This window comes from Xyrauchen texanus, chromosome 5, assembly GCF_025860055.1.
Source record: "Xyrauchen texanus isolate HMW12.3.18 chromosome 5, RBS_HiC_50CHRs, whole genome shotgun sequence".
NCBI classification, from domain to species: Eukaryota; Metazoa; Chordata; class Actinopteri; order Cypriniformes; family Catostomidae; genus Xyrauchen; species Xyrauchen texanus.
In genome coordinates this window covers 12,850,611-12,866,096 of record NC_068280.1, presented here as the reverse complement: position 1 = coordinate 12,866,096, position 15,486 = coordinate 12,850,611, and the positions used below count along the sequence as shown (strand labels likewise).

The following is a 15,486-nucleotide window of genomic DNA, read 5'->3' as shown; positions in this document are numbered from 1 at the left end:
AGGGATATCCCACACTGAGGTGCCAAATTAACTTACAGAATTCAGGTCAAGGAAATCTAATTCACAAGTCAAAGTAATGAGGGCTTCATAAATAGTTAATAATGTGGTGGCATAACTTTTTAATGAAAAAAAGCTATTGGTTTAGCTTGCAATTGTTTTTGTTGTGGTTTTTAATCAACATTACAACATTTTTCTCATTCTGTTTGGTGACGCTAGTGCCGAAGAAACTCCACAGCTTTTAGATTATTTCTTTTCAATACTGAACTCATGAACAGCAATACCTTGATCTCTCCATCATTGCCAAAGTGTCCGAGGGCAGCCATGATTTTAGGAATTGAGGAAGACAGAGTTTCCTGTACCGTCTCCTCTTGACGTTTAGTGATCCGGGTCAGACATGGCAACAGATTCACCAAGTACGGCCTGAGAACAGAGAGACAAAAATATGAACTTATGAATGACTGATTGCTGACCATTTTAATTACAAACATGTCACAGTTTAAGTCTAAATCCACACAACCAGAACAGCAAAAGCTGACCCAGTGTTAGTGTTCACTTCTGAGCCAACCAACACAGTAAATAGCTTCAAGTCAGAAATCATACCTGCATTTCTGTGGACGCACCAGGTGAGCAAGCTCAGCAAACCTCCAGAGAGCTGCCCGCAGACTCCGAGAGGCAGCATTCTGTAATAACAGAAAGAGTAGTGCTTGATTAGTGCTCTATGTATGTCCTCAGAGATCATCAGACCACTTTACATAAGGTGTATAAACCATTCTCTCCCCCAAAACAAAAACAATTAAGGCCTGTACACACCAAGAACAAAAGTAAACGAAAACGTACAACGAATCATAAACTAAACAAAAAAATACTTGTTTTGTATTGGACAACAAAGATTACACATGCAAGTAGGATTAGAAATATGTTGCCATATAAATAGTAATATTATAGATGTACTGTAATTAATATTATTATAGCGTTTTGTTTTCTTCCCCTTTTTCTCCCAATTTGGAATGCCCAATTCCCAATGTGCTTTTAAGTCCCTGTGGTCGCATAGTGATTCGCCTCAATCTGGGTGGCGGAGGACAAATCCCAGCTGCCTCCGTGTCTGTGACCGTCAACCTGCGCGTCTTATGTTGAGCGCGTTGCCACAGAGACAGTGCGTGTGGAGGCTTCACGCCATCCACCGCGGCATCCACGCTTAACTCACCATGCCATGTAAATCCATCCATCTTGTTCAACACAAATATTAATTCTTGGTGTATACATTTCAAGTGCATCCTCAGAGCATAGAGAGTTCAAATGTAATATGATTTACCTTTTTAATCTCTTTGTACAGCTCAAGCTGCAGTCTAGGCAGGTTGGAATCCATCAAAGCCTGAAAAAAAAAAAAAAAAAGAAAATTTAAATTCAAGCTAAACACCACAATAATGTAATAGCTCATTAGAATACAAATAATATATATAAATCTCAGATATATAATCTATACAGCACTTTGATGATTTTGTTGAGGCACTCATCGGCCACCATCCTGACGTCAGACTCCTTGTCGTCACTGCACAGCAAGAACATTTCCATGGCAATTCCAAGAAATTTCTGGAACTCTGGCGATGTCCTGATAACGGAATCGTAGCACAGAGGTCTCAGTGGTATGACATACATAACATACTCAAAGTAAAGTTAGACAAATATATCAGTTTTACCACATCTGTGCCAATAGTTTTACATTTTTAACTATAGTTTATCGACATAGTTGCCGATTTCTGGGTTTCTTTGCCGGAGCTTTCTTCAGTTAGAACGACTTGGTTCCACACAATAACTGCAACCTCTAGAGGTGAAATAAAACAAATCACTGATACCTTGTGGGGATTTGCCGTATCTATCTCTTTCATCATTGACAATATTCATCCACATTTTTAACCTCACCTCTATGCACAATTTGTTATTTTGATTAAATAAAGTAAGTGTTCTATATTGAAGCATGGTTTATAAAGAAGAATTTGGTTAAATGGAAACGTGCCCGTCAACAGATACATCATGTCTCCAATTTAAAAGTAGCACCCTGTAACTCTGGATGCCTACTGAAGCTAAGAAGATTTGAACCTGAATGGGAGACCTCCATGCGAAAACTAAGGTTGTTGCAGGAAGACATATAAGTGAGTCTAGCAGGGGGTGCTTACCCTGCAGTCTATGTGGGTCCTAATGCCCCAGAATAGTGACATGGACACTATAATGTAAAAAGATACTGTACTTCAGATGAAACGTTAAAGCGAGTGTGGCAGGGCGGAGCTGGGTCGTGATCACGATCCGCCCTCCGCCCTGCCACACCGAGGTTCTGACTCTCTGTAGTCAACTTTATGTCTTGTAAATAACGAAACACCTCTTCTTTTGGCTGCTCCCATTAGGGTTTGCCACAGCGGACCATCCGTGATCTGCATATTTGACTTGGCACAGGTCAGATAATAAAAAAATGCCTCATCTTGTGAAATATAAGTGTACTGTGTGTGTGTAATATATATATATATATATATATTACACCAGTTTCGCGTGGCACGTAAACAACTTTAATGGTGTTCTTACCAGCTTATCCAATTTGCACAGGTGTTGAGCATATGTCTCTTCATGGTTTGACGGCAAAAGCAGAGGAATAACAATTCATTTCAAATCTTGTGTAAACACGGTTTTCTTGCTTAGTCGGATTGTTTAAATAAGCTGAGTTTTGGGAGTAATCAGACTATTGGTGTGCATGTAAACATGCTCAATAACTCGGTATGTGCCTTTTGTTGTAGAGTGAGTATTCTGTACTCAAAAACATACTGCATTAGTGAAGAACAAGATGTGTCAGGAGCACAACCTCTCCCTCAACGTCAGTAAGACCAAGGAGCTTGTGATGGACTTCAGGAGGAAAGACAGAGAACACAGCCCCATCACCATTAATGGAGCACCGGTGGAGATAGTCAGCAGTTTCAAGTTCCTCGGTGTCCACATTACTGAAGAACTCACATGGTCCGTCCACACTGAGGCCGTTGTGAAGAAGGCTCACAAGCGCCTCTTCTTCCTGAGACGGCAAGTTTGGAATTAACCACCACATCCTCACACGGTCCTCTACAGCACTGTAGAGAGCATCCTGACTGGCTGCATCACTGCCTGGTACAGCAACAGCACCGCCCACAACCGCAAAGTCCTGCAAAGGGTGATGCGAACTGCCAGACACATCATCGGAGGTGAGCTTCCCTCCCTCCAGGACATATATACCAGGCGGTGTATGAAAAAAGCTCGGAGGATCAGAGACTCCAGCCACCCGAGCCAATGACTGCTCTCACTGCTACCACCAGGCAGGCGGTATCGCAGCATCAGGACCCGCACCAGCCCACTACATGATAGCTTCTTCCCCCAAGCAATCAGACTTTTGAACACTTGATCTCTCACGATAAATATATCAGCACTGCACTTTATTAACCTTATATCTCACACTGGACTGTTATAAATTATATAAATAATATTCTCTTGCAATACAACCTACTGTATATTTTTTTTATACACTTTATTTAATTTTTTATTGTACGTGTATTCCATATTGTGTGTATGGTTTACTGTACATTGTATACTAATATTGTGTTGTGTAATTATGTGTACATTAGATATGTCAATTGTGTTGTGTAAATCTGATGTTTATATTAAACTGGTATATGTCTAGTCACTGTCATGACTGCCATGTTGCTCGGAACTGCACACAAGAATTTCACCCACTTTTGCATATGGTCGTGCGACAATAAAAGTGATATGATTTTGTGATTTGTGACAATAGAGGAAGTGCAGCCAAGATGGTAGTTTTAGTGGCTGGTGTGCATGTTTTTGTGTGTGACAGTGGGGTGATAGATTGTTTGCACGATTTTATGACAGGCCAGTTTGGGTCAAAGTCCAGGGCCTGAGCACTAATGTTCAGCTGTTCATTACATCTGTAGAATACTAAAGTTTTCGAAGAATATGAAACACACAAATTTTTAAACCACTAATATTAAGGTAAAAGACATGTAATGGTTGTTTCTTTAAGGTGTATTGATGGTGTGGAACCTCTGTCAAAATATACTCTAATCTTTAAAGGAGACCCAACAAGATTGATTATATTTATTATAGACCACAGGAGAAAAAGCACAGATTTCTACAACAACGGATGCATTATCTGCTTTGTTGTCATTCCTAATAAACACTCTTGTGACTAGAGGTCGACCGATAACTTAGGTGGTGGAAAAGGCTGATAACAGATTAACCGGTTAAAAAAATAAAATAAATTATATAAAAAACTATATATTTATATTTTGACTATGATGACAGAGGCCACAAGAGCCCAGCTGCATGGGCCCTTTTAACCTACTAAAATAATATAATACAACAGGACTGCAACTAACGATTATTTTGATAATCGATTAATCTTCTATTATTTCTTCAATTAATCACTTAATCGGATAAACCACATTTTATTTCCTATTTTGAAGGGCATATCTGGTTCGATTTACACTACTAAATTCACAATTCTACATTCTCACAAAACTTTAAACAAAGCCTGAATCATGAAAAGATCATTTTTAATTGTATTATTATTATTACTACTACTTTCAGCACACATAAGCAAAACAGTTCCTTTACTAGTAAAATTTTAAGTATTGTTCAATAAGTGTGAAATGATCCATCTGGAATGGAGTGGGACAAAAAAACAAATCAGCCCAGCAGAGGGCAATGGTGACATCAAAATATAAATATTATAATTCTACCCAGCTGAAAAAAATACATAATTATGTTTGATACATGTGCTTTTACATAGTCACTGATTACAAACGTTTCAAGTATTTTAAATTAATACTGTACGTTTTAAATTAGTATTTTTATTACCGTACTCTGTTTTTCCTCATTTTTTTAAAATGTACTTGTTCATTGAACTGTTGTATATAAGCAATATCACACTCGCAATCATGCTATATTGTTGTGATGGCCTGCGGCCTCGTGCATCCGGCCGAATCACATCAGTGCTGATGTAGGGCCATAATCACACTCTTGCTCATGTGATATTGCTTAATTACAGTGGGTATGGAAAGTATTCAGACCCCTTTAAATTTTTCACTCTTTGTTATATTGCAGCCATTTGCTAAAATCATTTAAGTTCATTTTTTTCCTCATTATTGTACACACAGCACCCCATATTGACAGAAAAACACAGAATTGTTGACATTTTTGCACATTTATTAAAAATGAAAAACTGAAATATCACATGGTCCTAAGTATTCAGACCCTTTGTTCAGTATTTAGTAGAAGCACCCTTTTGATCTAATACAGCCATGAGTCTTCTTGGGAAAGATGCAACAAGTTTTTCACATCTGGATTTGGGTATCCTCTGCCATTCCTCCTTGCAGATCCTCTCCAGTTCTGTCAGGTTGGATGGTAAACGTTGGTGGACAGCCATTTTCAGGTCTCTCCAGAGATGCTCAATTGGGGTTAAGTCAGGGCTCTGGCTGGGCCATTCAAGAACAGTCACGGAGTTGCTGTGAAGCCACTCCTTCGTTATTTTAGCGGTGTGCTTAGGGTCAGTGTCTTGTTGGAAGGTGAACCTTCGGCCCAGAGCACTCTGAAGAAGGTTTTCGTCCAGGATATCCCTGTACTTGGCCGCATTCATCTTTCCCTCGATTGCAACCAGTCGTCCTGTCCCTGCAGCTGAAAAACACCCCCACAGCATGATGCTGCCACCACCATACTTCACTGTTGAGACTGTATTGGACAGGTGATGAGCAGTGCCTGGTTTTCTCCACACATACCGCTTAGAATTAAGGCCAAAAAGTTCTATCTTGGTCTCATCAGACCAGAGAATCTTATTTATCACCATCTTGGAGTCATTCAGGTGTTTTTTAGCAAACTCCATGCGGGCTTTCATGTGTCTTGCACTGAGGAGAGGCTTCCGTCGGGCCACTCTGCCATAAAGCACCGACTGGTGGATGGCTGCAGTGATGGTTGACTTACTACAACTTTCTCCCATCTCCCGACTGCATCTCTGGAGCTCAGCCACAGTGATCTTTGGGTTCTTCTTTACCTCTCTCACCAAGGCTCTTCTCCCCCGATAGCTCAGTTTGGCCAGACGGCCAGCTCTAGGAAGAGTTCTGGTCGTCCCAAACGTCTTCCATTTAAGGATTATGGAGGCCACTGTGCTCTTATAAACCTTAAGGGAAGCAGACATTTTTTTGTAACCTTGGCCAGATCTGTGCCTTGCCACAATTATGTCTCTGAGCTCTTCAGGCAGTTCCTTTGACCTCATGATTCTCATTTGCTCTGACATGCACTGTGAGCTGTAAGGTCTTATATAGACAGGTGTGTGGCTTTCCTAATCAAGTCCAATCAGTATAATCAAACACAGCTGGACTCAATTGAAGGTGTAGAACCATCTCAAGGATGATCAGAAGAAATGGACAGCACCTGAGTTAAATATATGAGTGTCACAGCAAAGGGTCTGAATACTTAGGACCATGTGATATTTCAGTTTTTCTTTTTTAATAAATGTGCAAAAATGTCAACAATTCTGTGTTTTTCTGTCAATATGGGGTGCTGTGTGTACAATAATGAGGAAAAAAATGAACTTAAATGATTTTAGCAAATGGCTGCAATATAACAAAGAGTGAAAAATTTAAGGGGGTCTGAATAATTTCCGTACCCACTGTATATTCAGCATTACAGTTTAATATAGTACAATCATCTGTAAATGCAGTGCAAATTCACTCCTTTCCTAATAAGTGTCATACCGGTGCTCATTGTATTGCACGCGCTTTCATGTTGACGAAAAATCCAAACACTTAAAACCCTCCACTTCGACTGCTGAGAAATCAGTGTGATATCCATGAGAGCTGCACAATTGATTACTGAAATCAATGTATTATATGCTGTATGATTACTAAACAGCAAAGCACAGACTAATCAAAATGACTGCGTTCTCTTTTTCCATTGTGATCCCTTTGATTGACGCAGATGTGTGCTTATTTGCTCCACGAAGTTTAATGGAGACTCGCAGTCGCATGTGGTTAAGACAGACGGTATTGCAAAATACATGCCTGATTTTTAATTTTAATATGTAAACATTATAAAGCATTGAAAATAGCAGTCAAATGCAAGTGATGCGCTGGAGAGAAAAACTCTTGCGCATTTAACAGCACAATCACTGCGTCAATGTACCTGACGCAGCAACCACTCCATGTTAAACTGCATGCTTATTATGAGCATCTTGGAATTGTTAAAGTGCTCTGGTGCACTGAACATCTTGGGTCATGTTTTTTCCACTTTAACTTGTCTCTGTCATTTTTCAAAGGAGTTATCATGCAACACATTTTTCGTGGGGCTGTAAAGTGACGTCACTGACGGAGATTCTCTGTGCTCGTGGCATACAGTTGAAGTCAGAAGTTTACATGCACTTAGGTTGAAGTCATTAAAACAAATTTTATAACCACTTTTTTTTTAACACAGATTTTATATTAGCAAACTATAGTTTTAGCAATTAGTTTAGGACATCTGCTTAGTGCATGACACAGGTCATTTTTCCAACAACGGTTTACAGACAGATTGTTTCACTTTTAACTGACACAGAGGGTCAGAAGGTCATTTAAACTGTGCCTTTAAGCAGCTTAGCAAATTCCAGAAAATGATGTCAAGCCTTTAGACAATTAGCTTCTTATAGGAGGAGTTCTGAATCAGAGGTGTAACTGTGGATGTATTTAAAGGCCTACCTTCAAACTCAGTGCCTTTTTGCTTGAAATCATGGGAAAAATTGAAATAAATCCAAGCCAAGACCTCAGAAAAAACATTGTGGCCCTTCACAAGTCTGATTCATCCTTGGGAGCAATTTTCAAATGCCTGAAAGTAACAAGTTCATCTGTACAAACAATAGTATGCACACCAAGGGACTACGCAGCCATCATACCACTCAGGAAGGAGACACATTCTGTCTCCTTGAGACGAACGTAATTTGGTGTGAAAAGTGCAAATCAATGCCAGAATAACAGCAAAGGACCTTGTGAAGATGCTGGAGGAAACAGGTAGACAAGTATCTATATCCACAGTAAAACGAGTCCTATATCAACATAACCTGAAAGGCTACTCAGCAAGGAAGAGGCCACTGCTCCAAACCCACCATAAAAAAAAACAGACTACAGTTTGCAAGTGAACATGGGGACAAAGATCTTACTTTTTGGAGAAATGTCCTCTGGTGTAATTAAACAAAAGTGTTTGGCTATAATGACCATCGTTATGTTTGGAGGAAAAAGAGTGAAGCTTGCAAGCCGATGTACACCATCCCAACAGTGAAGCATGGGGGTGGCAGAATCATGTTGTGGGTGCTTTGCTGCAGGAGGGACTGGTGCACTTCACAAAATAGATAGCATCAAGAGGAAGGAAAATTATATGGATAAATTGAAGCAACATCTCTAGGCCTCAGCTAGGAAGTTAAAGTTTGGTCACAAGTGGGTCTTCCAAATGGACAATGAACACAAGCATACCTCCAAAGTTGTGGCAAAATGGCTTAAGGACAACAAAGTCAATGTATCTGAGTGGCCATCACTAAGCCTTGATATCAATTGCTAGAAAATGTGTGGGCAGAACTGAAAAAGCGTGTGAGAGCAAGGAGGCCTACAAACCTGACTCAGTTACACCAGTTCTGTCTGGAGGAATGGGCTAAAATTCCAGCAACTTATTGTGAGAAGCTTGTGGAAGGCTACCCAAAACATTTGACCCAAGTTAAACAATTTAAAGGCAGTGCTACCAAATACTAACAAAGTGTATGTAAAATTTTGACCCACTGGGAATGTGATTAAAGAAAAGCCGAAATAAATCATGCTCTCTACTATTATTCTAGCATTTCACATTCTTTTTTTATCCCATTTTATCCCAATTTGGAATGCCCAATTCCCACTACTTAGTAGGTCCTCCTGGTGGCGCGGTTACTCACCTCAATCCAGGTGGCAGTGAATAAGTCTCAGTTGCCTCCACTTCTGAGACAGTCAATCCAATCTTATTACGTGGCTCATTGTGCACGCCACCACTGAGACTCTGCATGTGGAGGCTCATGCTTCTCTCCTCCAGACATGCACAACTTACCACGTGCCCCACTGAGAAAGAGAACCACTAATCGCAACCACGAGGAGGTTACCAATGTGACTATACCCTCCCTAGCAACCGGGCCAATTTGGTTGCTTAGGAGACCTGGCTGAATTTACTCAGCACGCCATGGATTCAAACTCACGACTCCAGGGGTGGTAGTCAGCGTCAATACTCGCTGAGCTACCCAGGCACCCGACTTTTCACATTCTAAAAATAACATAGTGATTCTAACTGGCCTAGACAGGGAATGTTTTGAATTGTGAAAAACTGAGTTTAAATGTATTTGGCTAAGGTGAATGTAAACTTCTGACTTCAACTGTATATACAACTAATCGATAATGAAATTAATTGTTGAAAATTTCATATGGATAATTATCGATGAGTTGTCGCTGCCCTATACTGCAATGATATTAAAATGCACTGAACCACAGCTGTGTATCAGGAAAATCAGCCATATGTTTGCTAGAAGACTACAGACTCAGATAGCAGATACAAATATCCAATATTCAATTGAAAGAACTTGATTTTGAGAAGTTTGCTGTCATTCTCAATAACAATTTTTTTTTTTTTTAACCGTCATTGAATTTGCGTTGTTAATGTAAAAAAAGCCAACCCAGCCTCAGCATCAATAGGCTTTTGCCAATGACTCATAAAACGTGACCACATCTGATCTTCCTTAATCTGATGTGTCTTTTCAACAGTGGTCCTGGACTGCTCATTGACTACAGCATACCTCAGTGACTGTGCCATGATGTTTTCGCAAATCGTCATACAATGAGTCACTCTGTCCTTTTTGGTTGTAGCAAGGTCTTTTTTCCTGTAAGGAGAAACAACATTAATGTGGATGTCATCACAATAAACAAAATAATGGCCAGCCCATAAATATAGATTAAGCCTTGGCATATACAATATAAATCTTGACAGTATTTCTTGACATTCAATGGATAGAACTTCATCAGAGACAACATTGTAAATCAGCTTTATAATGTGAAATCCCAGTGTCCTCAAGCTAATGGCTCATTCCTACAATTTGGTGACGTTTCAGCTTTGGAACATTTGAAAAGCAAAACATACTTTTACAAGTATCTTTCTGTTTCATCATTAAAGGGACATGTTAAAGATTATTTTAGTCATACTGGTCAAAATAAATGACTGAAAAAGATCAGGGGCTGTGTGTATAAAACTTCTCAGAAATGTTCTTAAGAATAGTCTTAAAATTTGACTTAAGTGTCAAAACATTCTTAGCAAAGAGTAGGACTTGTGTAAGAGTAGGAGCTTTATATAAAAGATGCTAAAAGCAACCTTCAGCAAAGTCTAAGACTGATTCTTGAGTGCTGACTGAAGTGACACATAAGTGTTGTGAAATAAGGACTACAATGATGTTGACCCAAAATGGCTACCCTAAAACACTTCATAAATTCATGATTCAATACAACACATTATAAAACAATGTTTTGATAATAGGTTATTTTCTGTTAATTAATTATTTGATTAAACAAATGAGAAAGCAAAATTGAATTTCCTGCATTTTAAACATTTTTCCACATATTGACAAATGTTGTCCTCAAACAACATTAACATGTAAATTGAAGGCAACAAAAAATCTAAATGCTAAATCTCGCAATATAATTACATATGCTTTTTCGTGTTATCAATACAAAATGTTTTCAGTTTTTATGTATATGGACAATTTAAAATCACATAATGAAATGATAATAAAACAAACTGTTGCAATCCCATTATAGCTATGGAATATTTCTGTTAAACACTGTTCCATTTAGAGGGAAATTTGACATTCAACATATCAGCAATATTAATTATAGCACTCCATTTGGTTGAGGGGCATTGGCACACACTCCATGAAGTAAGCCTATATATTTTTTCGCAGTTTTGGACAAGTTGTTTTGCTAAATGGGAATAGAAACTTGCATAACTTTGAGTTTATAATAGTTACAAATAAGAATAAATCAATAAAATGTAAGATATGAGCTGGGGTTAAAAGTCTCTCAAGCACAAGCATATCATTAAACTATAAGCATATTAATTGTTTTATATAGTGTTTGGGCTCTCTTTATGCAGCTCTCTACCATTTTTTTTAAATGTCCTATCAGAAACACATTTGGCTGTTTCCCACAGAAACACATTTTCACTACTGTAAAGTGGTGTCACTGATGGAGGTTGCTGTGCTAGTGCAAAGATATTCAGCTAATCATAAGTTAAATCATTGTTGATTATTTTCATCATTCATTTTTATAATTTAAGTGATATTAGATTTTAATAATTAATTGTTGCAGCCCTCTGAAAGTTAAGGTATGTAGTCCATCACATTTTTCAAATGCATAATTCAAAACAATGAGTTTCAATATATTCATTAAATGAAAAATGTGCTGCAATTAAAAAATTATATTGATGGATATAATTTCACTCAACTACAAAACCCATTCGCCCAAATTCCACTTCCATAATTCCAACACATAGTTCCTTTGTTGTAGAGTGTGTTGTCTCCTTGGAACAGTCATTGTGCTTCTCCTAACAAGGATATCTCTTCAGCACTGAGACCAAGCCTTAACACTTATGAAACTTTATGAATCACACTTATTCTTAAGTCTAGGAATAAGAGTAAAATGACATCACTCTTAGAATTTTGACAGACTTAAGACAAGAATTTTACTTAGGGACGCACCGATACGATTCAATACGATATTGGAAATCTCAGTATCGGCCGATAACGATCCGATACCAGTGTTGGTTTTTTGCATAATCAGTTAAGAATAGCTTTACATTATTGTGTGGAAATAATTGCGTGTACTCTATAATGTGTAATGAAACACAAACCTCCAACTACACATTATTTAAATATAAATATATCTCTTATTAAGAAAAAGTTATTTTTAACTAGCATACTGGATAATGTAGCAACAAAATTAACAGTAATTCCAGTAGAAGTCATCAGACCAAGAAGACGTTGTTTTGTTTTGTTTTTTTCAACTTGTATCTGGACTTTAAAGGATTCAGATATCTTTTTTTGTTCAATTTAGTTGTTAGATATCACCTCACTTATCATTCACACAGTTATTTTTTTGGAACCCATTCAACTTAAATATTATTATAATTTGAAAACAAAAAATAATATAATAGTAATATATCTCAATCGCGCACCTTTAACTTTTAAACCCTCACGCTTTTATTTTGACATTCTGAACTCTCCAGGAAGTCCTGTATGTGTCTGTTTGTAGGCAATTTCACAGTAGTTTAATTCGCTTCTTATTTAAATTCTGGTAAAATGCACCTCCAGTGCTGTTCTAAATGCATATTATAAGTGAACTGAACTAATGAGCATCTACATCTGACATGTTGTTCATGAGTAGCGCTCAAATATTGCGCACTGCATTAAGGCTAAAAATAGCCACGAGTGTGTATAAACAGAGCAGCGCCATTCACTGACACGCTGGAGCTGCGAATAAATTTTATATATTTACTTATAAAACACAGCCTTTTGTGATTCACAGAGCTATCGCACGTCTTCAGGTGACTTTGAATCAAATGTGGTCATGTTAACTACTTGGTGTTTTTAAGGTTCTTTTATGTCATTTTTGGAGCTTGACAGCAAGATCTGTTTAAAAACATCAGTAACAGAGCCGATACCGATCCACATATCGGATCGGTGCATCCCTAATTTGACTTGAAGCCTTTATACATATGGCCCCAGATGACCTTCCAGTTAGCCTAAATGAGCAGAATCAGAGTGGAAAATAACAGGGCAGGCATTCAGTGTATAAATTAGCAAATCTAGCAAACATATTTGTAAACTTATATTACATTTTGTTGAATGGCAGATGTCCACCTACAGTGTGTTTGTGTGTGTGTGTGTGTGTGTGTGATGTCAAAGTGACCAAAAAAATAAATAAATCACAATATAATAAATCAAGGGACACACAAAAAAGTTCCACTATCAGTGTTATAATTACAGATTTACCACAAATGAATACATGTTAGGGAGAGAATGTAATACTAAACTCTTAGTGTATGGTGGGAGAAAATAGAAATCCAATTATTAAGCACTAATTTTTGTCAAAGATGTTTTTTGACGTGCAGCTCCAAGGAAATTATACAGTGCAATAGTTGAAAAAAATTATTTATATATAAAAATGTAACTTTTAGGCCCACAGCAGTGTAACAATATAAATGGTCAAATGTTTTTATTTTTTTATCAAGCCTATTAAAATTGCAATTGGGTGAAATTAAAGTGTAATATACACACACACACACACACACACACACACACACACACACACACACACACACACACACACACCACAAATTGTAGGCTATGGCCACTTAAATGTCACCAAATTGAATGAATGACCCAAATGTGATGATAACAATACTGTTAACGGAAACTGTGTTAGGTAATGTCAGCACCATGATGAAGATTTAAAAACTGGGGGTGATTCTCATAATTATACCCATCAAGAAAATGTCCTGATCTTTTTTTTACTCCAATATAAAAACGAAACAAATAAGTAATTATATTTTGCATATAGAAAATGAAGCCTATTATTATTATTATTATTATTACTTATTTATTTATATTTTACATTGTTACATTATTTTCATGACAGTTCCGGACATCTTACTACCAATTCTTATTACCGCAATCAATGTGGGGAAGGCAATTATTATCAAATTTTTTTAATATTTGTAAAACATAGTAGAGGGGCCTGGGTAGCTCAGCGAGTATTGACGCTGACTACCACCCCTGGTAGTTCGAATGCAGGGTTTGCTGAGTGACTCTAGCCAGTTCTCCCAAGCAACCAAATTGGCCCGGTTGCTTAGGAGGGTAGATTCACATGGGGTAACCTCCTCCTGGTCGAGATTAAGTGGTTCTCGCCCTCAGTGGTGTGCGTGGTAAATTGTGCGTGGATCGCAGAGAGTAGCATGAGCCTCCACATGCTGCGAGTCTCTGCGGTGTCATGCACAACGGGCCATGTGATAAGATGCACGGACTAACTGTCTCAGAAGCAGAGGCAACTAAGACTTGTCCTCCGCTACCCGGATTGAGATTAGTAACAACGCCATCACGAGGACCTACTAAGTAATGGGAACTGGGCATTCCAAATTTGGGGAGAAAGGGGGATATAATAATTAAAGAAATAATAATAATAAAAAAAAAAAAAACAGTACAAGTCCCTTTTTTTTCGTTCATTTTTATCATTATACAACATTATACAACTGTAATATAATTTTTAATTTTTATAAGAATTATCATCGAAAGCGATGGGAATATGAAAATGCAAAAAATATTTTTGGTCCTAATTATCTGCTTTAAATTTAGCATTTTTTAAATTTATTTGGTGTTAAATATGTCCCGTGAGATGTTTCGTGAGAATCACCCAATAACAGCATCAAAGCATTAAAACAGCACTGACTGCATTAACAACATCAGCTGAGCACTCACTGTTTCTGGACGAGCTCTTCGGCCGACAGCGGGCCTTGCTGCTGCTGGAATGATTTGAGCGACTCAAACGCCTTCATCAGCTTCTCCATAGTGGCCATTTTGACAGAAGCTCTGATCTAGATGTAGTCTGATTGCAGAGCGGATAATATTTACAAACTCAAAAGCACAATCAGTGTTAACAACACTGATACCGAGCGCTGTGCAGAATGTCGCAGGATAATTGAAGGTGTCGCCGAAATCGGAAACCACTAACAGTGGCCAAAGCCCTTAAATCAGACCTACACTTCAAACACCATCCGATTATGACAAGTATTCAAACAAAATGATCCGAAGATAGTTGATAACCTGTCCAGTTCTGAAAGCCATCTTAAAGCAGTGTAAGTGGAGCAACGGTTCTGCTGTATTTCCGGGTTATTAAACCCTGTCCAAATAAAAGTCTTCAACTTCATAATAAAAGAATACGCCTAAGGTGAGTGGGTGTGACATGTATTTAGATAGTAATAAAGAATGAAAACAGCCCATATAATAATGAACCATATCATCAATGCTGAATGTATTTAATAAAATAAAATAAATACCAAATGTATGTTTCTAAAAATAAATATATATATAAATATAATATATATACCAGCATAAAAGTAATCCATATTACTCTAGAGGTTAAATCCATGTCTTCAGAAATGGTTGAGAAATGGATCAATAATTAAGTCCTGTAGGTGGCAATACGCAGGAAAAAATGTGAATCGCTTAAAGCAAAAGAAGGAGAATTTGAAAGTGAATTGAAAGGGGGAGATTTATAGTAAAAAAAAAATAAATTAAAAAAAAAAGACTTAAAATTGACTTAATATACACACTTATCATATCGCTTCAGAAAAAAATGGATTTAAACACTGGAGTCATGTGGATTA

At 37.7% G+C, this 15,486-nt stretch overlaps 1 protein-coding gene across 2 annotated transcripts in view; it reads right to left on the bottom strand.

The window, feature by feature from the left end:
• htt (huntingtin) overlaps window positions 1-14,938 on the bottom strand; it is a 70,944-nt gene extending 56,006 nt beyond the window's left edge. For both annotated transcript variants that reach the window (XM_052127286.1, XM_052127287.1), the window contains exons 1-6: window positions 14,579-14,938; window positions 9,854-9,937; window positions 1,489-1,609; window positions 1,313-1,372; window positions 601-680; window positions 282-420 (exon numbers count right to left, since the gene is read on the bottom strand). In XM_052127286.1, the coding sequence (XP_051983246.1) occupies window positions 282-420; window positions 601-680; window positions 1,313-1,372; window positions 1,489-1,609; window positions 9,854-9,937; window positions 14,579-14,676 (582 nt within the window). In that variant the 5' untranslated portion in view covers window positions 14,677-14,938. The remainder of the gene's footprint in view (window positions 1-281; window positions 421-600; window positions 681-1,312; window positions 1,373-1,488; window positions 1,610-9,853; window positions 9,938-14,578) is intronic.
• Between the last annotated feature and the right edge of the window lie 548 nt (window positions 14,939-15,486).